The 25201-nt window shown below is 47.2% G+C and overlaps 1 protein-coding gene across 5 annotated transcripts in view; it reads right to left on the bottom strand.

The window, feature by feature from the left end:
- Positions 1–12205: 12205 nt before the first annotated feature.
- The window catches only part of MEF2A (myocyte enhancer factor 2A), a 106648-nt gene continuing 93652 nt past the window's right edge, over positions 12206–25201 (bottom strand). For 3 of the 5 annotated variants that reach the window (XM_066240403.1, XM_066240407.1, XM_066240404.1), the window contains exons 8-11: positions 23367–23390; positions 20552–20675; positions 16876–17002; positions 12206–15948 (exon numbers count right to left, since the gene is read on the bottom strand). In XM_066240403.1, the coding sequence (XP_066096500.1) occupies positions 15603–15948; positions 16876–17002; positions 20552–20675; positions 23367–23390 (621 nt within the window). In that variant the 3' untranslated portion in view covers positions 12206–15602. The remainder of the gene's footprint in view (positions 15949–16875; positions 17003–20551; positions 20676–23366; positions 23391–25201) is intronic. The other 2 variants (XM_066240408.1, XM_066240409.1) reach the window with 1 other exon arrangement.

Here is a 25201-nt window from a genome sequence, read left to right on the forward strand (position 1 = left end):
AATGTTTCTGAGTTTTGGGGGTATATACCCAGTAGAGGGATTGCTGGGTCATAAGGTAGTTCTATTTTCAGTTTTTTGAGGAACCACCATACTTTCTTCCATAATGGTTGTACTACTTTACATTCCCATCAACAGTGTATAAGGGTTCCTTTTTCTCCACAGCCTCTCCAACATTTGCTATTACCTGTCTTGTTAATAATAGCTAATCTAACAGGTGTGAGGTGGTATCTCATTGCATTTTTTTGTTTGTTTTTTTGTTTTTTTTGTATTTTTCTGAAGCTGGAAACGGGGAGAGACAGTCAGACAGACTCCTGCATGCGCCCGACTGGGATCCACCCGGCACGCCCACCAGGGGCGACGCTCTGCCCACCAGGGGGCGATGCTCTGCCCCTGCGGGGCGTCGCTCTGCCGCGACCAGAGCCACTCTAGCGCCTGGGGCAGAGGCCAAGGAGCCATCCCCAGCGCCTGGGCCATCTTTGCTCCAATGGAGCCTCGGCTGTGGGAGGGAAAGAGAGAGACAGAGAGGAAGGGGGGGTGGGTGGAGAAGCAAATGGGCGCTTCTCCTATGTGCCCTGGCCGGGAATCGAACCCAGGTCCCCCGCACGCCAGGCCGACGCTCTACCGCTGAGCCAACCGGCCAGGGCTCATTGCAGTTTTGATTTGCATTTCTCTAATAACTAATGAAGATGAACATCTTTTCATATATCTGTTGGCCATTTGTATTTCTTCCTGAGAGAAGTGTCTGTTCATGTCCTCTTCCCATTTTTTTATTGGATTGTTTGTTTGTTTATTGTTGAGTTTTATGAGTTCTTTGTATATTTTGGATATTAGGCCCTTACCTGAGCTGTGGTTTGAAAATATCATTTCCCATTTAGTTGGCTGTCTGTTTATTTTGTTATCAGTTTCTCTTGCTGAGCAAAAACTTCTTAGTCTGATGTACTCCCATTCATTAATTTTTGCCTTCATTTCTCTTGCCTTTGGAGTCAAATTCATAAAATGCTCTTTAAACCCCAGGTCCATGAGTTGAGTACCTATGTCTTCTTCTATGTACTTAATTGTTTCAGGTCTTATGTTTAGATCTTTGATCCATTTTGAGTTAATTTTAGTACAGGGGGACAGACTGTAGTCCAGTTTCATTCTTTTGCATGTGGCTTTCCAGTTTTCCCAGCACCATTTATTGAAGAGGCTTTCTTTTCTCCATTGTGTGTTGTTGGCCCCTTTATCAAAAATTATTTGACTATATATATGTGGTTTTATTTCTAGGTTTTCTATTCTGTTCCATTGGTCTGAGTGTGTATTTTTCTGCCAATACCATGCTGTTTTGATTGTCGTGGCCCTATAATATAGTTTGAAGTCAGGTATTGTAATGCCTCCAGCTTCATTCTTGTTCTTTAGGATTGCTTTGGCTATTTGGGGTTTTTTATACTTCCATATAAATCTGATGATTTTTTGCTCCATTTCTTTAAAAAATGTCATTGGAATTTTGATGGGAATTGCATTAAATTTGTATATTGCTTTGGGTAATATGGCCATCTTGATTATATTTATTCTTCCTAACCAAGAACAAGGAATATTCTTCCATCTCATTATATCTTTTTCAATTTCCCTTAACAATGTTTTTAGTTTTCATTATATAAGTCCTTTACATTCTTTGTTATGTTTATTCCTAAGTATTTTTTTTTTAATTTTTTGTTGCAATCGTGAAGGGGATTATTCTTTTGAGTTCGTTCTCAAATGTTTCATTGTTGGCATATAGAAAGGCTATTGACTTCTGTATGTTAATTTTGTATCCTGTGACCTTACTGTATTGGCTTATTGTTTCTATAGTCCTTTTGTGGATTCTTTGGGGTTTTCGATATATAGGATCATGTCATCTGCAAAAAGTGATACCTTTACTTCTTCTTTTCCGATATAGATGCCTTTTATTTCTTTGTCTTGTCTGATTGCTCTGGCTAGAATCTCTAGTACCACATTAAATAAGAGTGGAGAGAGTGGACAACCCTGTCTTGTTCCTGATTTAAGGGGGAAAGCCTTCAGTTTTGTGCCATTTAATATGATGTTAGCTGATGGTTTATCATATATGGCCTTTATCATGTTGAGATATTTTCCTTCTATACCCATTTTGTTGAGAGTCTTAAACATAAAATTGTGTTGTATTTTATCGAAAGCCTTTTCTGCGTCTATTGATAAGATCATGTGGGTTTTGTTCTTTGTTTTGTTGATATGGTGTATTACGTTAACCGTTTTACGTCTGTTGAACCATCCTTGAGATTCTGGGATGAATCCCACTTGATCATGATGTATTAATATGTTGTTGTATTCAATTTGCTAGTATTTTGTTTAGTATTTTAGCATCTGTATTCATTAGAGATATTGGTCTGTAGTTTTCTTTTTTTGTGCCATCCTTGCCTGGTTTTGGTATGAGGGTTATGTTGGCCTCATAAAATGTGTTTGGAAGTATTGCTTCTTCAATTTTTTGGAAGACTTTCAGTAGAATAGGTACCAAGTCTTCTTTGAATGTTTGATAAAATTCGCTGGTATAGCCGTCAGGGCCTGGACTTTTATTTTTGGGGAGGTTTTTAATGGTTTTTTCTATTTCTTCTCTACTAATAGGTCTGTTTAGGCTTTCTGCTTCTTCTTGACTCAGTCTAGGAAGGTTGTATTGTTCTAAGAATTTATCCATTTTTTCTAGGTTGTTGAATTTAGTGGCATAAAGTTTTTCATAGTATTCTACAATAATTCTTTGTATATCTACAGTGTCCGTGGTGATTTCTCCTCTTTCATTTTGGATTTTGTTTATATGAGTTCTTTCTCTTTTTTCCTTGGTAAGTCTTGCCAAGGGTTTGTCAATTTTGTTGATCTTTTCAAAGAACCAGCTCCTTGTTCTATTAGTTTTTTCTATAGTTTTTCTGTTCTCTATTTCATTTATTTCTGCTCTGATTTTTATTATCTCCTTTCTTTGGCTGGTTTTGGGTTGTCTTTGTTCTTCTTTTTCTAGTTTCTTAAGGTGTGAAGTTAAGTGGTTCACTTGGGCTCTCTCTTGTTTGTTCATATATGCCTGAAGTGATATGAACTTCCCTCTTATCACTGCTTTTGCTGCATCCCATAGATTCTGATATGTCGTATTGTCATTTTCATTTGTCTGTATATATCTTTTGATCTCTGCACTTATTTCTTCTTTGACCCATTCATTTTTTAAAAGTATGTTGTTTAGTTTCCACATTTTTGTGGGATTTTTTTCCTCTTTTTTGCAGTTGAATTCTAGTTTCAAGGCTTTATGATCAGAAAATATGCTTGGTACAACTTCGATTTTTCTGAATTTGCTGATGTTGTTTTTGTGGCCCAACATATGGTCAATTCTTGAGAATGATCCATGTACACTGGAGAAAAATGTATACTCAGTCACTTTGGGATGAAATGTCCTGTAGATGTCTATCATATCCAGGTGTTCTAGTGTTTTGTTTAAGGCCACTATATCTTTGTTGATTCTCTGTTTGGATGACCGATCTAGAGCTGTCAGCGGTATATTGAGGTCTCCAAGTATGATTGTATTTTTGTCAGTTTTTGTTTTAAGGTCAATAAGTAGCTGTCTTACATATTTTGGTGCTCCTTGGTTTGGTGCATATATATTAAGAATTGTTATGTCTTCTTGATTCAGTGTCCCCTTAGCCATTATGAAATGGCCATTTTTGTCTCAGTACTTTTGCTGTCTTGTAGTCAGCATTATCAGATATGAGTATTGCTATGCCTGCTTTTTTTTGGATGTTATTTGCTTGGAGTATTGTTTTCCAGCCTTTCACTTTGAATTTGTTTTTATCCTTGTTACTTAGATGTGTTTCTTGTAGGCAGCATACAGTTGGATTTTCTTTTTTAATCCATTCTGCTACTCTGTGCCTTTTTATTGGTGAGTTAAATCCGTTTACATTTAGTGTAATTATTGACACTTGTGAGTTCCCTATTGCCATTTTTTTTTTTTTTTTTTTTTTACAGAGGCAGAGATAGACAGGGACAGACAGGAACGGAGAGAGATGAGAAGCATCAATCATCAGTTTCTTGTTGTGCACGTTGCGACTTCTTAGTTGTTCATTGATTGCTTTCTCACATGTGCCTTGACCGTGGGCCTTCAGCAGACCGAGTAACCCCCTGCTGGAGCCAGCGACCTTGGGTCCAAGCTGGTGAGCTCTTTGCTCAAGCCAGATGAGCCCGCGCTCAAGCTGGCGACCTCGGGGTCTCGAACCTGGGTCCTTCCGCATCCCAGTCCGACGCTCTATCCACTGCGCCACCACCTGGTCAGGCCCTATTGCCATTTTATATATTGCTTTCTGTTAGTTTTGTGTCTTGTTTGATCTTTCTCTTTCGTTTTTCTATCTTTTGTTTTTATTTGGTTGTATTCCATACATCTTTCCTCTGTTGCTATCTTTTTTAAATCATGTGCTTCTGTGGTGGTTTTTTCAATGGTGGTTACCTTTAAGTAATGAAAAGGGTTCCTACCCTGTTCATTGTAGTGCACTATTTTGTGGGTGCTTTTGCACTCCATCGTCCTTTGCTACTGTTAATCTCCATCCTCTCCCCCTCCCCCTTTTCTTTTTGTTGTTGTCACAGTTTAAATTTGGTTTTATTGTGTTCTTCTTGGAGCTTTTACTTGTGGCTTTGTTTTTTTTTTGTTCTTTGTGTCCCTTTAGTAATTCCTGGAATGGGGATTTTCTGATAATTCCCTCATCTTTTCTGTATCTGTGAATGTTTTTATTTCTCCTTCATATTTGAAGGATAGCTTTGATGGGTATAGTATTCGTGGCTGAAAGTTCCCCTCTTTCAGGACTTTAAATATTGGGGTCCACTCTCTTCTAGTTTGTAGAGTTTCTGTTGAGAAATCGGATGATAATCTAATGGGCTTTCCTTTATATGTTGTATTCTTCATTTCCCTGGCTGCCTTGAGAATTTTTTCTTTGCCGTTGGTTTGTGCCAATTTCATTATGATGTGCCTTGGAGTAGGTTTGTTGGGGTTAAGAAAACTCAGAGTTTTGTTTGCTTCTTGAATTTGAGGCTTTAGTTCTTTCCACAGGCTTGGGAAGTTCTCATCTATTATTTGTTTGAGTATGTTCTCCATTCCATTTTCTCTCTCTTCTCCCTCTGATATACCTATTATTCTTTTTTTTTTTTTTTCTGAATCTGGAAACGGGGAGAGACAGTCAGACAGACTCCCACATGCGCCTGACCGGGATCCACCCAGCACGCCCACCCCGGCACGCCCACCAGGGGTGATGCTCTGCCCACCAGGGGGCGATGCTCTGCCCCTCCGGGGGGTTGCTCTCCCATGACCAGAGCCACTCTAGCACCTGGGGCAGAGGCCAAGGAGCCATCCCCAGCACCTGGGCCATCTTTGCTCCAATGGAGCCTCAGCTGCGGGAGGGGGAGAGAGAGACAGAGAGGAAGGAGGGGGGGTGGAGAAGCAAATGGGCGCTTCTCCTATGAGCCCTGGCCAGGAATTGAACCCGGGTCCCCACACGCCAGGCCGACGCTCTACTGCTGAGCCAACTGGCCAGGGCCTACCTATTATTCTTATGTTATTCTTTTTGATGGAGTCAGATAATTCCTGTAGGGCTATCTCACTTTTTTTAATTTTTGAGTCTCTTTCTTCTTCTCTCTGTTGTGCCCCAAGTTGCTTGTCTTCTATTTCACTAATCCTACCTTCTGTCTGGCCTGTTCCATTAGCTAAGCTTGTTACCTCATTTTTCAGCTCATGAATTGAGTTTTTCATCTCTGCTTGATTTGTTTTTATAGTTTCAATTTCCTTGGAAATATATTCTTTGTGTTCATTGAGTTGTTTTCTGAGCTCCCTAAATTGCCTTTCTGTGTTTTCTTGTATATCTCAGAGTATTTTTAGGATTTCTATTTTAAATTCTCTGTTGTTTAACTCCAAGGTTTCCAATATATTAAATTTTTTCTCCATAGATTTTTCTTCATCTATCTGTGTTACCTTTCTTTTGTATCCATGATATTCGATTTTCTCTTCCTTAATGGCATCTGAGGGTGGTTTTGTTGATAGTATTAATGAGATTTGATAAAGAATAAAAAGTTAAAAAAATAAAAAATTGGCCTGACCTGTGGTGGCGCAGTGGATGGAGCATTGACCTGGAAATGCTGAGGTCGCCGGTTCAAAACCCTGGGCTTGCCTGGTCAGGGCGCATGTGGGAGTTGATGCTTCCAGCTCCTCCCCCCTTCTCTCTGTCTCTTTCTCTCTCTCTGTCTCTCCCTCTCCTCTCTAAAATGAATAAATAAAAAATAAATAAATAAAATAAAATTTAAAAAAAAAATTGAAGAGTTGTTTTTTTAAAAAAATTAATAATGAAATAAAGAAAAATAAAATAAAATTTAAAAAAAGGAAATTATTCCCCCCCCCTCCTTTTTTCCTCTCCTCTCCTCTCCCCTCTTTCTTGAGAAAATCTTGTGGTGAACTGTGAATTATATTGTACTAAATAGAACAAACAATACCTGTAATGGAGGGCCTGAATTGGGGAGAAGTAATAAAGGGGCAAAAGAAAAAAAGGGGGGTATGGACCCACAGCAAATAAGGAAAAAATTTGGGTCAAGAATAAAATGATTTGCTTTTAGGTGTTGGTTGACTAAGAATTATGATGAGAGGAATAAGAGGGAAACAGGAAAATGGGGGGACAAATTTAAAAATTACTATTGTATTTAGTGGAACAAGAACTAGATAAAATGGAGATGGGATGGGAGCACTGCTAGTGAGTTAAAAAGGTGAAGTAAAACCCCCCCAAAATGCCACAAACATAAGTTTGAGTCCCAGATAAGATAATTTGTTTGTTATTTAGGTTTGAATGAGAGGAGACGTAAAGGAGAAAGGAAGAAACTAATATAGAGGGAGAAAAGAAAGAGAGAGAGAGAAAAAAAGAGGAAACCACTAAAAGAAGAAAAAAGAAAAAAGAGGAGAGAGAGAGAGAGTTAAGGGTTTTGGAGTGCAACCCTCATAGAGAGAAAGGAAGAGGAAAGAAAAGATAATTGGAGATGTAACACTTATGGGTAGTGTAGTTCAAGGAGAGGAGAGAGTAAGACCGGCAGAGAGTTAAATGACCAAATTGGAGGAGGAAAAATAAAAATCAAGAATGAAGATAAGAGAAACAAACGAACAAATATAATAAAATGGGATAGGTTATAAAGTCTGCAGATTATTCTTGATTTTGAGAGGTTATCTTCTTGCTTTTCCTTTTCTCTCCCTCTTCCTGGTCGGTGACTCTGTACCCCGGGTTCTGCCCCTTTGGCACGCTCAGGTAGAGGTTTGCAGTTGATAAGTCTCTATGGTGATGTCATGTATTGTGCTTCAGTCTCGTTGGCAGTCGAGGCTCATTAGCATTTATAGGCTCAGACAGTGAGAGAGTCCATGTTCCTGGAGCCTTTCTCCTAGTCTTTCCTTCCTCAATTAGTAGCCTGATAATCCAGCTATGGGGTTGCTGCTGCCTCTGCCTGGATAGTAAGAGGCTCAAAGAGCTGGCAACTCCCCACTCTCTTCCCACTCAGCACAGGGCTCTGGGTAAGGCTCAGTCAGTCAGAGCCCCTAGCATAATCAGGCGGGGCTTCTGCCCACTCAAAGACCTCTGGCTCTGCCACTCTGTCCAGTAACACGGGCGGGCGCCCACTCCCGGGGCGCTTGGAGGAAACTCTCGCTCACTATCTGTGTGCAGACCAGGATATCAGGCTGGCCGCCTCACCCTCTGAGTGAAACCCCCGCCCACACGGAAAAGTTCCAGCATTGGAATTGGCTCTAGCTCCCTCCCTGTGCGCGGCTTTTTCAGGGCGCTGGGGCGGCCCGGCCCGGAGATTCCGCTTTCGGCCCACACAAAGGCCCCTGACTCTGCCTCTGTGGGATAACACGGGCGCCCACTCCCGGGGCTTTCGAAGGAATCTCTCGCCCACTATCTGCACGCACCGACCAGGAGATCGGGGAAAATGGCTGCCCCTCTTCTCTTTCTTTGTGTGGGTTTGGCGCGAGTGTTAGCTTGTATTGCCTGGGTTGCCACAGGCACAGTTTTTCCTTGGCTTGGATCTCCGTGCCACAGCCTGGTTCGGCCGTTTGTGCCGCGGCCTGGATCTATTCACCCCCTTTGCCCGCCTTAGTTTCTATACTCTCAGTTCCCAGTGAAAGCAGCTCTATTTAGGTTAGTGAGGAAGGCAGAGCATTTCTTACTCTCTATTTCCTTCGGGGTTTGATTATATATTTAGCCAATTTTTTGCTCAACCATACCTTCGGGTGTATTGCGAAACATCTAGAGGCTCCAAGGATAGGTTTTTCTGTTTCTGGTTGAAGATCTTGTTGAGTTTTGGGGGAGATTTATCGGTATGGCTTCCTACCGCGCCATTACTCTGACATCATCTGTATTTTTCTTAAGTTGGAAACGGGGAGGCAGTCAGACAGACTCCCACATGTGCCCTACTGGGATCCACCCAGCATGCCCACCAGGGGGCGATGCTCTGCCCATCTGGGGTGTCGCTCTGCCGCAACCAGAGCCATTCTAGTGCCTGAGGCAGAGGCCACAGAGCCATCCTCAGCGCCTGGGCCAACTTTGCTCCAATGGAGCCTCGGCTGCGGGAGGGGAAGAGAGAGACAGAGAGGAAGGAGAGGGGGAGGGGTGGAGAAGCAGATGGGCACTTCCCCTGTGTGCCCTGGCTGGGAATCGAACCCGGGACTCCTGCACGCCAGGCCGATGCTCTACCATTGAGCCAACCGGCCAGGGCCAAGCCATTGTTTCTTTACGTATGTTTTCTGGTTTTTCCCGCCCAGTTGCGCGTACATTAGGCTGTTTGGAGTGGCACTGCTTACTGAGGCTGTGTTCCTTTTTGACTGACATCTTCTCTTTCATTTTGGGTCCTTCCCACTGTCCCGTCCTCTGTGGGGTCTGATCAGGACACCTGTCATTACAGGTGTTTTTCATCTCTCCAAGTTCTATTTAAGTCTTTTTTATATGTTTCATCATTGTGTTCTCATACTTTTGAACCTGTCAGATACATTTATAGTGGCTGTTTTAGCATCTTTACCTGACAGTTCCATCATCTGTGTCATCCTGGGTCTGTTTGTATTTGTATGTTTTTTCTGGTTACTTTTTTTTTTTTTTTTCAGAGAGAGAGGTGGGGACTGACAGGAAGGGAGAGAGATGAGAAGCATCAATTCTTTGTTGCAGCTCCTTAGTTGTTCATTGCTTTCTCATATGTGCCTTGACCTGGGGGGAGGGGAGCTGCAGCAAACCGAGTGACCCCTTGCTCAAGCCAGGGACCTTGGGCTTCAAGCCAGCAACCATGGTGTCATGTCTATGATCCCACACTCAAGGCCACCGACCCCGCGCTCAAGCTAGTGAGCCCACACTCAAGCCAGCGACCTCGGGTTTCCAACCTGGGTCCTCTGTGTCCCAGTCCAAAGAGACAGACTCCCACATGCACCCCGACTGGAATCCACCCGGCAAGCCCCCTCAAGGGCAATGCTCTATCTGGGGCCATTGCTCTGTTGCTCAGCAACAAGCCATTTTTTTTTAGCACCTGAGGCAGAGGCCATGAAGCCATCCTCAGTGCACAAGGCCAACTTGTTAGAACCAATCGAGCCATGTGGGGGTGGGGGGATAGAGAGAGAGAAAAGTGAGAGGAGGAGGGGTGGAGAAGCAGATGGGCACCTCTCTTGTGTGCCCTGACCAGGAATCGAACCCGGAACTTCCATATGCCGGGCTAATGCTCTACCACTGAGCCAACCAGCCAGGGCTACATTTTGTATTTTCTTGTTTTTCTACACACCAGGTTGCATTCGGTTGGATGGTAGATTCTGTGAATTTTGTGGTATTGGGCACTAGATTTCATTGTCTTTCTTTAAATAATTCTAGGCTTTATTTGGGACTTGGAATCAGGTTGAGCCTTTTGATTTTGATTTTCAATGCTGTCAGGTGGGTCTGGGATGACCTCCTCCAGGGTTAGCTCAGCTACCTTGCCATAGCTACATGCTTTTGTTTATTTTAAAGTTGATTTTCTTTGATGTGAAATAATCAACCTTTTGGTGGTACAGTTCCAGTCACTTGACAGGGTCCCCAAGTCACCGAGCCCCAGCGACAGGAGGCGGTCTGGATGTCGAGCGCACACAGGGACGGCAGGGACAGCCCTGTGCTGCTCACTGGAAAGTTGCTGAGAGAGGAGATACTTATTGAAAGTTCTCATCACAAGAAAAAAATTACCTATAGCCATACTTTTTTTTTTTTCTATTTTTTTTTTTTTTTTTTGTATTTTTCTGAAGCTGGAAATGGGGAGAGACAGTCAGACTCCCGCATGCGCCCAACCAGGATCCACCTGGCACGCCCACCAGGGGGCGACGCTCTGCCCCTCCGGGGCGTCACTCTGTTGAGACCAGAGCCACTCTAGCGCCTGGGGCAGAGGCCAAGGAGCCATCCCCAGCACCCGGGCCATCTTTGCTCCAATGGAGCCTCGGCTGCGGGAGGGGAAGAGAGAGACAGAGAGGAAGGAGAGGGGGAGAGGTGGAGAAGCAGATGGGTGCTTCTCCTGTGTGCCCTGGCCGGGAATCGAACCCGGGACCTCTGCACGCCAGGCCGACGCTCTGCCACTGAGCCAACCGGCCAGGGGCATAGCCATCCTTTTAAAGAACAAGATAGTTTTTCCTTTTCCCGCTTTTATTGCCAGTCTGTATCCAGGGCAGGCAGACTGGTTTTTTTCTTATTGAGGCATAATTGGCACAGAACCTCCAATGATTCTGTATTTGTTCGTCCTGTGAAGTGATCACAACGAGTCTAGCTAATACCTGGCACCACAGTTACAAAGGTAATTTTTTTCCGGGATGGGAGAATCCGTCTGCTGACACCGAGAGCAGCTGCTGACTGGGAAGGACCCGCCCCCTCCCGGCCCCGCCCTCGGTGAAGTGATGGTTTCCCAGCGGCGAGCTCTGCTTCTCCCCCATCTTTGTGCAGCGGCTGCATCTTTGCTTTGGGGGCCCCATGTGGCTGACAGAAGGCACAACAGTGGATTCTATGCTGCTTATTTAATTTGATCACGTTTTAAACACTATCCTGTTACTCTGCCCAGATTTAGTGTTTATGGTGCCAGGGTAGAGAGCACTGTGCGGGCGCTGCCATCTTGGTTCTGATGGGCTGTGATGTCCGGCAGGACGTGCATCCGCTGCCGTGGTGTCAGTGTCCGCATTAGGGGGGAGGGGTTAGGTTGCAGATATGTGCAGACTATTTTTCCCACCATTTTTTAAGTTCAGATATTAGCTTATAAAAAAGTTAAAAGGGGCGAGGGCGGGGTATACAGTGAAACCAGTTAGTACAACTGGCTTTTCTTTCCCTCCCCAGTGACGTTCACCTGCTGTGGCAGAAACAGGACAGAGAGATGGGGAGGAGGTGTCATTTGGGCCTCCGGGCAGCAGCCCCATGGGGGCGGGGGACAGCTGGGAGCAGGGCTCCCGGGCTCACTATGTGCTGCCTGACCCCAATGGCAGGAGCCCCCTCCCTGGTGTGCAGGGCCATCGTGGAAGATGAGGAAACACTGCTCTGAGCTCCACAGCGGGCGGCCCTGGGCCAGACAGGAGGGGCCGTCATGGCTGAGGGCTCCCGCTGACAGTCCAGTCCGACAGCAGCAGCTCGCGCTAACTGGGAGTCGGGGGTGGGCGCTGCCTTCCGCTGGCTGCAGGTGTGATGAGAGGACTTGCAGCCACCGGAGGGGCCAGCTTTCAAACTGCCAGCAGCCTCCCTGTAGCCGGCAAGTGAGACCAGCAGGAAAAGGTAGCTTTTACTTTAATAGCAGGAACCTGCTTAGGTCTCCAAGAAGGCGAGTCGGCGGAAGGACTGCTTCCCACTGCCCACTCCTCACCCCGGGGCTGTTCACAGGACACTCACTCAGGAACCCTGTCTGCTGCCCTGGCTGGGTACTGTGGATGCGTTTTGGATACAAGAAAGAATTTCCCCAAGCCTAGAAGAGAAGTAGAGCCCATGACAGCTACCCTGTCCCTCCCTGCAGCCTGTGGTGGGGCCGGCGGGAAGTCACTGGGAGCCAGGGTGGCTGACCAGGTGCAGCCAGCTGTGGTGATGTTAGGGACTTGAAGCCCAGGGGCCCCCCGGGGGCTAAGCAGTTTCCTAAGCTCTCTTCTGTGAGGGGAGGGAAGAGGAGAGGCCCAGGGACGGCTGTTGGCAAACACGACAGAGTCTGGAGGCCACAGAAGCCAGTCCGTCTTTACTGGAGTGAGTGCAGGATACAAATAGTTTACAGCAACTTCTAGCATTTTCTTAACCATCTGCTAAAAAGTTCACTATAGTATTTATTGTATAATGAAGAAAAACAACACGTCAGGGAGAAATTGAGATTAACTTATTTTTCTCAAGGGTGGCAACAAAGTCCAGCTTGTGCCGCCAAACGGTTTTACATGATCAAACTGCATACAGCTTCTTGTGTGAACTGTTGACTACAAACATTTACATAAATCTCTTTTAAAAAAGCCATTTTAAATATAGCAAAGCAGTGTCCTCTTGCACAGCAAAGTGAAGAAAGTTTCTACAGAGAAATAAACGTTTTACATTTGTAAAATCTGTTTCACATTCTAATAATCGTCTAGCTTCTTATGATCCTGCCAGGAGTTGTCTGGTTCCTTATTTACTATGTATTTCTTGTGCGCTGATGGTTGTGACAGAAAAGGTGGGAATGCTCTAGCTGTCCTTCTAGCTAAAGGGAATGGAAAACACACTGCTCTTTCAGAACAGACCCTGATTTAGTCTCTCACACAATGGATGTAGTTAGGGCTCAAAGGTAGCGTTTTGTTTGGGACCCTCCGCAGACACTTGGTGCCCTGGAGCCCGCACAGCGAGGGTCCGGAATGAAGTACCGCTGTGGCAAGCTGTACTTTAACCAGTGCAATTCACTCTCAGCTTTTTTTGTTTTTGTTTTTTAGTAATAAAATACTTTATCTGAATGGATAAGCTTTTCTTGTGATGGTGGCATACAAAACACGAGTCTGAAAGGGTAAGAAGTAGAGGCTCTGCATAACCCCGTTAGTGTCTTGCCCAGTCTGAGTTGGTTTCCACCAAGTGTGTGTGTGTTCGTACGTGGTGTCAGGGTGGGGGGGTCATGAGTCTGTAGGCTCCAAGTCTCTGCGCGTGTGGGAAAAGGGTTAACAGTCTGTATTCAGTTCCTGAAAACGCAATACATTGTTACTTGGTCGTCATGATTGAAATACAAACTCTGAGCCTTGTGTCGTAGTATTTTAGAAAACAGTAGTTGTTCTGATTATAAACCTGCATAGAAAGAAAGACTATTGAGATACAGTCAGAAAAGCCATCTCATAAGGCACACAAGAAAATAAACAGTAAATGTGACTGTTAACTCCTATTCCGATGTACAGCACAAGTTCATGAACATGCATAAGTAATAACGAAGGATCACTGAACATCTCAAAGCTACAAATGGCTTACAAGTAAGTGGTAAGGGTGATCCTGGAGGTCCGAGTCGGGAGACTCGTGTCCGTTAGGTGGGACCTTATGAAGAAATGGGCCTGTGAGGAAGTAGTTCAGTAAATTAAGAACATTTTAAAGGAAAACGAACCCTTTCTAAATGAGCTGTGTCTGTACGGATGGCCTCTATCAACAGTGACCTCCCAGACTGTCACTGCGACAGAGTCCCACCTGCAGCTGTGGACGCCACAGGTTTACACCTGGGTGTCAGTCAGAGCCTGGCTGACGATCGGTCACAGACTGCATGAAAGGAGAGCGTCAGAGGACTGCAATTTAGGGGGAAACAAAACCTAAGTACAAATTGTAGGTAGCTGCTCAATAGTAAGTTTAAAATATAAAATAGCAGCATTTTTACACCTTTGAGTTTTTCAGGAAAAGTAGTATTTAAAAACCTGTGGTAAAGATCTACAGGACTTGGCTGCTCGTGACATGAGCCCGGGAAACAGATGACCTGCTACCCCGCTTGGTGTCCGCCCTCCCGGGAGAGTAAGGCCTTGGTCACAGTCCACGCAGGCGTGGCGTGCGGTGCCCAGCTCTGCACCATGATCCTCCCTACGGAAGGGTCTTCCCCGTGCACAGCGACCTCGCTGGACTGGAAGGCCAGGAGGAAGCCCCTGCCCTAGCGAAGTCTCCCCTAATCGTTTACCACTTATAAAACCTTTGTGCTCATCTGTTTTGCCATTTTCTCTAATACTAATTAAATTAGGTCAGCTTTTTCTACTATATTTTCTTCTCACAAAAGGCAAGTTTTAAATAACGCCTTATAAAATCTGTTACAACACATTTTATATTTATGCAGGATGAACTTAACACCAATTTTTTTGCCACTTTGCTATTTATGTACACATATAAAATATAATGATGCTCAACCATACAGCACAAGGATCACAATGCACCACACACTCACCACCAGAGGGCAAGCCCGCAGACAGTCTTCTGGAAAGACTGGGCTAATAATTAAAATCCAAAGTACAGTATATTTAACAAAATAGTAAATATTAAACAGTGAATACTCTACTTAATAAGGATCTTGCCTTTCCCCCCTAAATTGGCGGCAAACCCACAAAAATATACTTTTTAATCTGGTGACCATACAATACATAGGTACTTACATCAAAGGTGATAATATATTTTAGATGCTATGTACAGAAAAGAGTTTGGCTCAACTTTTAATTTATATATAGAATAATAAGTGTTCATGGCTTTTTTTTTCCAAAGTTCTGCTTGCAAGGTATTTTTCCCCCCTTAGAATAAAACTAAAAAGTTAAAACAAGATAAAGCTATTCTCTTTAAAAAAAAAAAAAAAAAAAGGTTAAAACATACAGCTTTGGCTTATATAAATAATTCATAGCAGAATGTTTCCAAAAGTAGTGAATATAATTTTATATATAGTCATCAATTCATAAGGGTGTTTTCTTTCATATAAAATATACATGAGCTAAAATCAGTTCCTTTCATTTTAAGATATGAATGTAAAAAGAAACTTCTTACATATTCCAATTATAACTTAATATATTAATTTATTGTTAATGCTCTATATTTCTAGGCTAGTATTCTCTGCAGATCTCATGCGTGTTTGCTATTCTCTCTTTTATTAGCTAAAGATCACTTCTTTGACCCAATACATTTTTGCGCGTGCAAAACAGTTACTTGTGGGGCTTCTTGTGTTTTGTTTTGTAATATCGACAGCCCTTTACCATGCACCCCTTTGCAAAAGAGACCCATGCCAGGGTGGGTAGTTGTAGAAACGACGTTTATGTACAGTATTGCTTTCTGGGGTCCTGCTTCCCTACTGCTCTGGTCTACAAAGCATTTCCAGAGTCCTGCAGCAACCGCGCAGTCAGGTGACCGGGCCTGGCCCTCTGGGTGTCTGCAAGCTAGTGTGGGGCGATCTACGGGGACACGGTTCTCTGCCAAGACTTATCTTATGGAACAAGTAGTCCGAGGAGGGGCCAGGTGGGAGCTGCCCACGGCACGATAGGCCGTGCAGGTGGGTGCCCGCACACGGGGAGGGTCAGCATGTCCGTGTGCACTGAGCTACGTTACCTCCGTCCTCGCCGGCGCAGGCGTGCGGGCCGCAGCAGCGCGGGCGGCCGGGCCTTAGGTCACCCAGGCGTCCATGCGCATGCGCTTCACCGAGGGGCTTTCCCTGTCCTCGGGGTTGGGCGGTCGGCCGAGCACCAGCGGAGAGTGGAAGTCGCCCCGCGGGTCCTCCCGGTCGCTGCCGTCGTAGCTGCTGCTGGAGCTGCTCAGGCTGTCCACGGGGGACCGCCCCACATCCTGGCGCGGCGGGGGCGCGGGCTGCGGGGGCTGCAGTGGCGGCTGCTGCTGGAAACCCGACGGCGTCATTCGGTCCCGCGGAGGCGAAATCGGTTCAGACTTGATGTTGATGTTCTGGTTGGTGTTGATGGATAAATTCGAACCCTGAGATAACTGCCCTCCAGAACTGGGGGGGGGGGGGGAGGGGTGTTAGAGGGTTTGTGAGTGAGGCTGCCTCACCCAGAGCATGGGGGACAGGCTCCGCACGGGGAGGGGCTCCCCCAGACCAGGCCTGGCCTGCGGCCTCTGTTACCCCGGCCCCCCCAGTCCTGCTCAGCAAGACAGCTGATAACGGCAGGAGGGGAGGGTCCATCTGGGACTTGAAGGTAGGAAGACTCGTCACAATGTCCTGAGCAGAGCCCAGGCACCGCTGGGACGCCCCACCGACCCCTCCCCGGGCCTCCTGGTCCTGCACAGACACTGTGCCCCCTGCTGGCGGGGCCTGCCCACTGCCAACCCCTCCCTCACAGGGGTTGCAAAGAGTACCATTACGGTTATTTGTATGGAAAATAACACAGTTAATAAATAACTGTAATCCTCCCTCCCCCCCAGGCAGCGTGCACTGCTGAATGCTCCTTGGGGAGGGCCTAGCACCATAGGCAGCGGTCGGCCACCAGACCCCTGACCTGCCACCCCTGAGAGCTAGGGTGTGTCCTAGTCTGCCTGTCACTAGTCACGCTTCAAGCTGCCTCTTCCAGCAGTGGACCCAGACACGGGCCGGCGAGCAGCTTCATCACGCTGGGTCAGGAGAAGAGGGTCCCCAACCTCCCGTGGACACCGAGGTCCCCTCCGCATGCCCTGTGAGCAGTCCACGCCCTCTGTCCGAGCGGTTGACTGGAGCCTCATCCACAGTGTTCCCCCCACACCTTGGGCCACCGGCCCCCGCTGAGAACCAGGAGGGCAGAGCCATGGATCTGGCCGTCGTGGCAGCCCTCCCCCCTCCCCCCATGCCCCCCGCCTCTGCTGGGAACACTGACGACAATTCCGCAGCTGCTGTGGGACAGGGGCCCCATAGGACAGGACAGGATGCACACGGGCAGCACTGGGTACTCACACCAAGGAGCCGAGGGCCGCCTGCCCGAGGTGGTGCTGCTGCCAGGCGGACACCTGGCCCAGGGACAGCATGCCTGGGGAGCTGAAGCCCTGTAGCGCTGACAGGTCCGCGCTGCTCAGCGAGTAATCTGCAGAGAAGGAACCAGGGCTCGTATGTGCAACCTGTTTCTCAAATAGGTTCAGCAGTTGCCAGGCTGAGAGGAGCCAGGTGCTTTATAACATAAAACATACTAATAGTCTAAAACCCACAAATATTTTCATTTGGGAGGTTTACAAACTTAGCTATACTTAATTGTCTGAGATTATTTCAATGAACTGTTTCAATGAACTGTATCAATTTTGTACTAAATGATCATAGTTTATTTCACAAAAAAAGTTGAGACACTTTTTCCAGACTTGTAAATAGTGAAAAGGCCATTGCTAAAGGCTGTTCCTATACAACTGTTATTTTAAATCCTCCCACATTCCCCTCGCAAGCAAACACTGCACACACACCTCTCACAGTCTGATGTTCTGGAGAGTGGGGACACACAGGACAGACACGGGACCCACTCCCAGGCTGCCCAGCCCAGTGCTCTCGACAGCAAATACAGTGTTACACAATTCATTCCATTTGTCCAAAGGACAGGGACTGTCGAACACCTTGGTTGGCAAGCAGAATATTTTCAGGAAAAACTTGTGTCACAAGCGTATAACACAGGTCACTGTATGTATATAGACTGCTCGGTCACAATCGCTCTGACCAAGACTTGGGACATTATCATTCACACACAGTTGTTTCAGTTCCCCATTAACACCTGCCTTTTCCAACTAGTTCTAAAGAGAGGTGGCAAAAATGCTTCTACTTTTAACTTTTTCATTTCTCAAGAGAGGTGTTTAGAGAAGTTAGTCTTCCCAGTGAATTATTCTAAAAAGCAACTGAAAGGTGTTTTATACAAACCAGAAAATAAAATCCAAAAATGTATATGTAAGCACAGAAGACCCTGAATGAGCGCAGCACTCCTGAGAAAGAACGAAGTCAGAGGTGTCTCCGCCTGACGTCAGACCATACTGTGTGGCCGTAAATACAAAGATGGCGCTGGTATAGAAACAAACACACAAGCCAATGGAACAGGGGAGAGCCCAGAAATAACCCCACGCCCATATGGTCAATTAGCCTATGACACAGGGGCAAGAACATTCAATGGAGTAAAGACAGTTTACTGGATAAATGGTGTTGGTAAAATTGGACAGATACATACATAAACATGAAACTAGACCATATTCTTACACCATGTGCAAGAAAACACTCAAAATGGATTGAAGACTTAAATGTAAGAGCCCAAACCATAAAACTCCTAGAAGAAAACACAGGCAGTAAAATCTAACATTTCTCTTAGCAGTATTTTTTTCTGCTATCTCCTCAGGCAAGGGAAACAATCCAATTTAAAATTGGGCAAAAGACTTGAATAAGTATTTCTCTAAAGAGGACATACAGATGGCAAATAGACATAAAAGATGCTCAAGGCCACTAATCACTAGAGAAATGCAAAGTAAAACCACAATGGGATATCACCTCACACCTGTCAGAATGGCTCTCATCAATAAATCAACAAACAAGTGCTGGCAAGGGTGTGGAGAAAAGGGAACCCTGCTGCACTGCTGGTGGGAATGTAGATCGGTGCAGCCACTGTGGGAACAGTATGGAATTTCCTCAAAATTTTAAAAATATCATATTATGACCCAGCAATTTCACTTCTGGAGAAATCCAAAACACTAATTTGAAAAGATACATCCATCCCTATGTTCACGGCAGTGTTATTTACAATAATCAGGATACAGAAGCAGCCAGAGCGCCCTACCCAGACAACTGGGTACATATGCACAGTGGATACTACTCAGCCATAACAAAGAACGAAATCTTCCCATTTGGGACAACATGCACGGACCTGGAGGGTACTATGCTGAGTGAAATCAGAGACAGACATATACCATATGATCTCACTTATATGTGGAATCTAAAAATAGAACCCAAGCTCACAGATACAGAGAACACTGTGGTGTCACCATATGGGGGTAGTCTGGGGAGACAGGTGAGAGGTGGAGGGACTGAGCACAGCTGGGCAGTTAGAGTGTCCCGGGGACGTGGCGTACAGCACGGTGAATACAGTCACTATGCTGTGATAACTACGGTGACAGGCGGGCACTGGAAACATCAGAGAGAGCACTTTGCAAGTTATAGAAATGCCTAATCGATATGTTGTACACATAAAAATACTGTACATCAACTAATTGGAAAATCAAAAGTAACTATAGTGGAATTTCTATGTATATTGAAAAACCTGTCAGGAAATGCTCAGTCCCATCTCCTCAGCCACACTCTGAACATTCCCGCCTAGGCCCCCTGCCCTGCACTCCCACATGTGGGAGCACGAGCACACAGACCACTGTAGGCGGGGCGCGTCTCCTGGTCTAGAGCAGGCAGGAGAAGGCCGCACAGGGTAGGGGAGCTGACCGTTTCCATGGACGCATCACCCCGGCTGCACTCCAGACTGGCGGGCGATAGGTTTGGACGTTTTCTCAGTGAGTGTTGGAAAACATAGTGGAGTTCCTAAGACACTTTCTCAATAAAACCTTTTCAAGTTGCTTCTGTTTTTAAAAACTCCTTGGAGGAATTACAGGAGCAATGAAATGCATCAGCCTCGGGCCGAGCCCAGGTGTCGCCCTGGGGTCTGAAATGAGATGATCTTTATCCTGAAGGTCCACTTGCAGAAGCATGAAAGAAGGAGCTTCCTGCACTGCAGGACCAATGGCCTGGCCTCCCATCTCCCTCTCTTCCTCTCTCTGAGGAACTGGGCATGGTGCCCCCACCCTCCGCCCGGCACTCTGTGGGCACTTGCCAAAAGCTCCCATCCTGTCACCAGAGCGCCCTAAACTTTCTAGCATACCCCCGACACATCTAAATAATCCTAAATGGGTGAAAGGGCCGGACTGGCAGGTTCTGAGGACACAGAAAGGGTCCCCTTTGCCCCTCAGACCCAGACACCAGCCCCCAAGCAGGTGGTCACAGGGTGATCGTCTGTGTGCAACTCTGAGTCCTGTGGCCAGGGGCCCACCACTCCCAGCCTGTCCCCGCCCAGCGGGAGGCTGCCCATGTCTGACCCGTGGACAGGAGTTTGTGCTGGGATCAGCTCTGACCCGTGTATCTTCTCTAATGTTTAAGGCTGGCCTGTGTCTTGACCCAAACGTGACTCTAAAGCAGGGGTAGTCAACCTTTTTATACCTACCGCCCACTTCTGTATCTCTGTTAGTAGTAAAATTTTCTAACCGCCTACCGGTTCCACAGTCATGGTGATTTATAAAGTAGGGAAGTAACTTTACTTTATAAAATTTATAAAGCAGAGTGACAGCAAGTTAAAGCATATAATAACAATTACTTACCAAGTACTTTATGTCGGATTTTCGCTATGTTTGGCAGAATAAATCTTTATAAAACAACTTACTATAGTTAAATCTATCTTTTTATTTATACTTTGGTTGCTCTGCTACCGCCCACCGTGAGAGCTGGAACACCCACTAGTGACCAGGTTGACTACCGCTGCTCTAAAGACTGGAAATAACGTATTTCAATTAACATGCTTTAAAACATGATCACAAAGCACACACTGATGAGACGGAAGCCCGCCAGGGTGGCTCACCAGTGTTGTAGGCGGTGGGCACGGCCGAATACACGAGCCCCTGCGGGGGCAGGCTGGGGGTCGTCACGGACACCACGGGGGTGGCGAGCGGTGTGGCCTGGGAGCTGCCGATCCTCTGGGCGTTCTGTGGGAGGGAGAGTGTTACTACAGAGCCTGCTGCTCAGACCCCAGACTTCAACATGACATCCCACTGAAAAGTGACCTTTTCCAGTGTCTGACGTGAATGTCATGTTCCGAAGCAGGATGGTATGGAAACTAAATAAATACTAACGGGAGTAACTTTCATTTTGAGGGGCCTATTAACGTTCGTTACGCATTTCCCTGTTCTTGCGGCTGACTGGTGTCAGACAGCCCAGCCCAGCCCAGGAGTGTGCAGGGGAATGCTGCCCCACCATGGGCACTGTGGGCACCCCGGTTCACAGCCGAGGACCCTGGGGTCCTCAGTACAGAGGCTCAGCCCATGAGGACAGGCTGCAGAGCCACGTTTCAGTGAGGCTTACTGAGGGGGCCTGGGTCTGTATCTCTGTCCCTGCAACCCTGCAGTGTGTGTGTGTGTTTAAGGAAATACATGTATATTTAAATGGAGGCTTTGTTTTAGAGCAGTTTTGCGCTCACAGCAAAACCGAACCCAGCCCCCTGCAGGTGCAGGCCTCCCTGGCAGCCAGCACCCCCCATTCTCCGGGAGGGGGAGTGCGCTGACAGCTGGGACCAGGCAGCAGTAAGTGCATGGGGCCACCCCACCTGCCCGGCGTCCAGCCTGCACTGGGAATGCATGAATGAAATCACCCAGGAGGAACCGAGTCAGTTTAAGGACATCCCTGTCTCCTGTGCAGGAGTGTGCCGGCAGTGTCCCACCAAGGGCTTGAGGGAGCTCTTCCCAAGGCCAGGCCTCAGGGCGAGAGCCACGCCCAGGTGGGCAGGACACAGGCCAGCGTGGCCCTTGGGGGATGTTTCCACAGGGAAAGAGTGCGCTGGTCCCCGGCCCCCTGGGGTCTCAGCCAGGTCAGAAAAGGGAGTCAGGGCGTGGTTCGCTTTACCCCTTCCTGGTTTCCCAGGGGGCACCGATGAAGGCCTCCGGCTGGATCACACACTTAAACGCTGATCGTGTGGTGAGGCCCCAGAACGGTGTTTTCCATACAGTCCTGAACTGGAGAGCGTTAGACTGCTCCACATGTGTCTGGACCCAGAACCACTGTTCGTCAGCTGGGGAAGTTACCGCCCCTCCAGAGCCTCTCGTATGTCAGGGAGGCGGTGGTCCCATGCTGCCTGTCCTGTGGCGCTGCTCTGAGAACCGGCCAGGTGACCCAGTTCTAGCAAATGTGCTCGTACCACTGTCCCAGAGAGCCCTCAGCTCCAGATGTCTATGTAACTGGGAGCAAAAGGATCAACAGTTACTCATGATCCACAGCTGTCCCTGGAGCTGTCGTGAAGTTGGGTTGTTCTAGAACTGCGATGTTTCTAGGGAGTCTCCAGCCTGGTTCTCATGTGAGAGCCCCGAGTGTGGGCGCCAGGACGACAACCTGTCCTCCCTCACCTGGGTCAGCGCTATCCACAACAATATGACTGCCCTCAATTCTAACAGGCCGTTTGGCAGAGTTTTATACGAGTGACTTCCAGAACCACTAGAGGGCAGCCTGCCGCCAGACTATTCACAGGGAGCACTCGTGACAACAGGGTAAAATCTTGGGGCTTAATCTAATAAGAATTATTTTATCGCGAACTGTAAACTTCCATTCGGTTGCCATTGCTGTATCATTAAGTATATTCCCAAAAGAAAGTCCACGTGTGCACATGATAGAAGCCGGTATCACAGTGACAGCTGACTAGTCTTGTTAACCAAACAAAACCACACCCGACGTGAGTGACACGAAGTTAAACCAAGAATAAGCTCTTATTTTACGGACACAGCACAGACAGTCTTATTTCAAATAAACACTGCAAACACCAGCATGCACACACAGATATATGCAGGGACCCCCCCACCTGCATGCTCCATGCAGCCTGAGCCCCGGCCGCCATGCTGGACGCAGGGTCCCGAGCACCCCTCCACCCCCTCCACCCCCAGGGGCCTCGCGTAAGCAGCCCACTTGGAATTCACACCGTCATGTCTGTGAGGTGTGGGTTTTAGTTCCCAAAGAAGAAATCAATCAACTGAAAGTTATTTTTAGTCAAACTTATTTTCTAGAAGGAAAGCAAAGAGAAACCACGTTTTGGGAAGGGAGGTATTAATAGCTACTCCTGAGAACGGAGCAGCCTCTGATAAAAACCGGTGACTCCGTGTCCGCTCCACCACAGGCTCCTCGGCAAACAGGGAGCCCCTTGTGGCTCTGGCCGCCTCACATGGGAGTAAGCCCAGCTCTGTGAAAAAGGTGACCTCACCCAAAATGATGTAATAAGTTTGAGAGAAAGAGGAATAACACAAGACCATGTGTTACAATCTGAGGAACTTGTAAGGTGAGGTCACTTTCTAAAAATATGTTAATAATTTGGGGAACTATATAAGGTATTTTGCATCTCTCTTTAAAGAAAATCTTAGCAAGTGCCTTGTGATCACGAACAGCAATTTGTTCTAAATGCTTCATTCCAATGTTCCCTCAACAAAGGATGGGTCAAGTCTACACAAGGACACACAGGAGGAGGAGCTACTGCATTACCAGCAAGTTGTTTTGGTTACCAGATGTCTGGGCTGCCTGTAACACCAGGACAGCAGTGTCCTGGGGGGTCTGTAACGGAGGAGTCACGGGGAGGCAAGCACACACGAGAACCAGCACTTTCTACACCTTGCAACTCCCTCCAGGCAGAAACCCACACTCACCAACTCCAACTCCTCCTCCTCCGACTGCACTCGGCACAGAGAGGGACAAGAGAGTTACTGAGACTACTGGCACTTGGAAATAAAGCATCTCTTTAGGAAAGCATCTTATTCAGACACTATAAGGGTGTAAACAGAACAGTCATTTTCAACTGCCGGTCTGTGGACCGGTGGCGGTCCGCACAAGAGCTAACCACTTGATGCGTGAGGATTATACAGTCTATAACCACTGGGTTTGTGGACGGGTGGCTGAAAACACTGGTTTGTGGGGTCAGTTCCAAGTACTCCACGGAGATGCGTCATGATCTCTTCTTTAAGAAATCAGAAACAATCCTGACAAGTGGCTAAATGCCTAAATATAGTTTGTCCTTAAACTGCCATTCCTGCAGACACAGGTGAGATAGTGCCCCTTTCCCGTTTCTCCAGATCCCCTGGGATGTCGGCAGGCCCTCCGGTAACAGTTTGGGGTTCATCTCGTCACACAGTCAGACTTGTGTTCCAGGGACAGAAAGGAGAGGAGGAGCCAGCAACAACCCCTGCCCTGACCACAGGGCTGTCCCCTCCCAAACGCCCCCTCAGAGGACGCTTCAGGACACCCCGATCTTTCCCGAGCACCACGAGGGTCACAGAGAGAGCCGATAGGAGGACTGGACTCCCCTCACCGTGTCCCCAGGGACATCACAGCCTGGCCCGTGAACACTGGGCCTTGGATAGTGCCCCAGGCCCCTAGCTTCATTGTCCCCCGTGCCCCCTGCCTGGGGGAGTCTTGCTGGGTGACCTCTGCCCGCTGCACTGTCCCTCCCGAGGCCGGGTCTGGCCAGGCAGCCACGCGGTTCTCCGCAGCACTGTGGGCTCGAGGGGAACTGAGATTGGCTGTGGGTCCAGCCTGCGTTCACTGTGAGCCGGCGGCTGTTCCCACTTCCCCTCTTTCCAGATGGACACATGCTGCTTTGTGTTCTGCCTCGGAGAGGTTCGGCCTGGGTGCTCTCTCGTCCTGCCCAGAGCAGTGCCACCCTCTCCTTCAGTTTCACCATCTCCGCCCAGCCCCCTCAGCTGCTGGGTAAACGGGACAATGCCCATGAAGAGGTCGGGGGTCTGTGCAGCACTGCCCAATGCAGAACCCCCATCTAAACCAGACAGTCTTGCTCACAGACACTCGGCTGGGGGTGTAGCAGCCACAGAGCAGAGGGGAGACTGCTGTCTCACTGCATGTCCATGTCAAATAGCTGCCAAATGAAGAGCTGCTCTAAAACCTGCCCCTGGAGTCTAATTTTTTCCTAAACTACCTAGGGGGATAAAGATGTCTTCCACTTTGAAACACGGGAGTCAAAAGTAAATGAAGACATTGGCAAGGGCCAGGCTGGGGAGACCTGTGGTCTTTATAAACGGGAAGGTTATGAGAAGGAATTAAGAAAAATATTGGGAGAGTAACTCATCCAGAAGTTGTTACGCACCCTTCCCTGTCCCACATACCACACTCTCTGGTATGTGTGACTTCCTGACGTACCCTGCTGTCTCCCACGGGACAGCCCGCGCACTGACCGCTGGGACCAGGCACCGGGTAGGGAGACTACTCTGGTCGTGTGCGGGTAACAGTTTGCGGATGAGGTCTCTAAGTAAAGATCCTAGCCTGGTTCAGTTAAGATTAAGCACAAAATTAACCTTTCCATATTTAACTTTAACTTTAAAAGAACTATTAAGCATAATTTATTTCCTATTTCTTCATAATCTGGTTTGGGCATTTAAAGTAGAGCTGTTTCTTCAAATGCTAATTTCAAATAGAAATAATCGTGAGGAAGGAGTTCAGACTCTCTGGAAGTATGGAACATTCAAGAAGA

Source organism: Saccopteryx bilineata, chromosome 7, assembly GCF_036850765.1.
Source record: "Saccopteryx bilineata isolate mSacBil1 chromosome 7, mSacBil1_pri_phased_curated, whole genome shotgun sequence".
NCBI classification, from domain to species: domain Eukaryota; kingdom Metazoa; phylum Chordata; class Mammalia; order Chiroptera; family Emballonuridae; genus Saccopteryx; species Saccopteryx bilineata.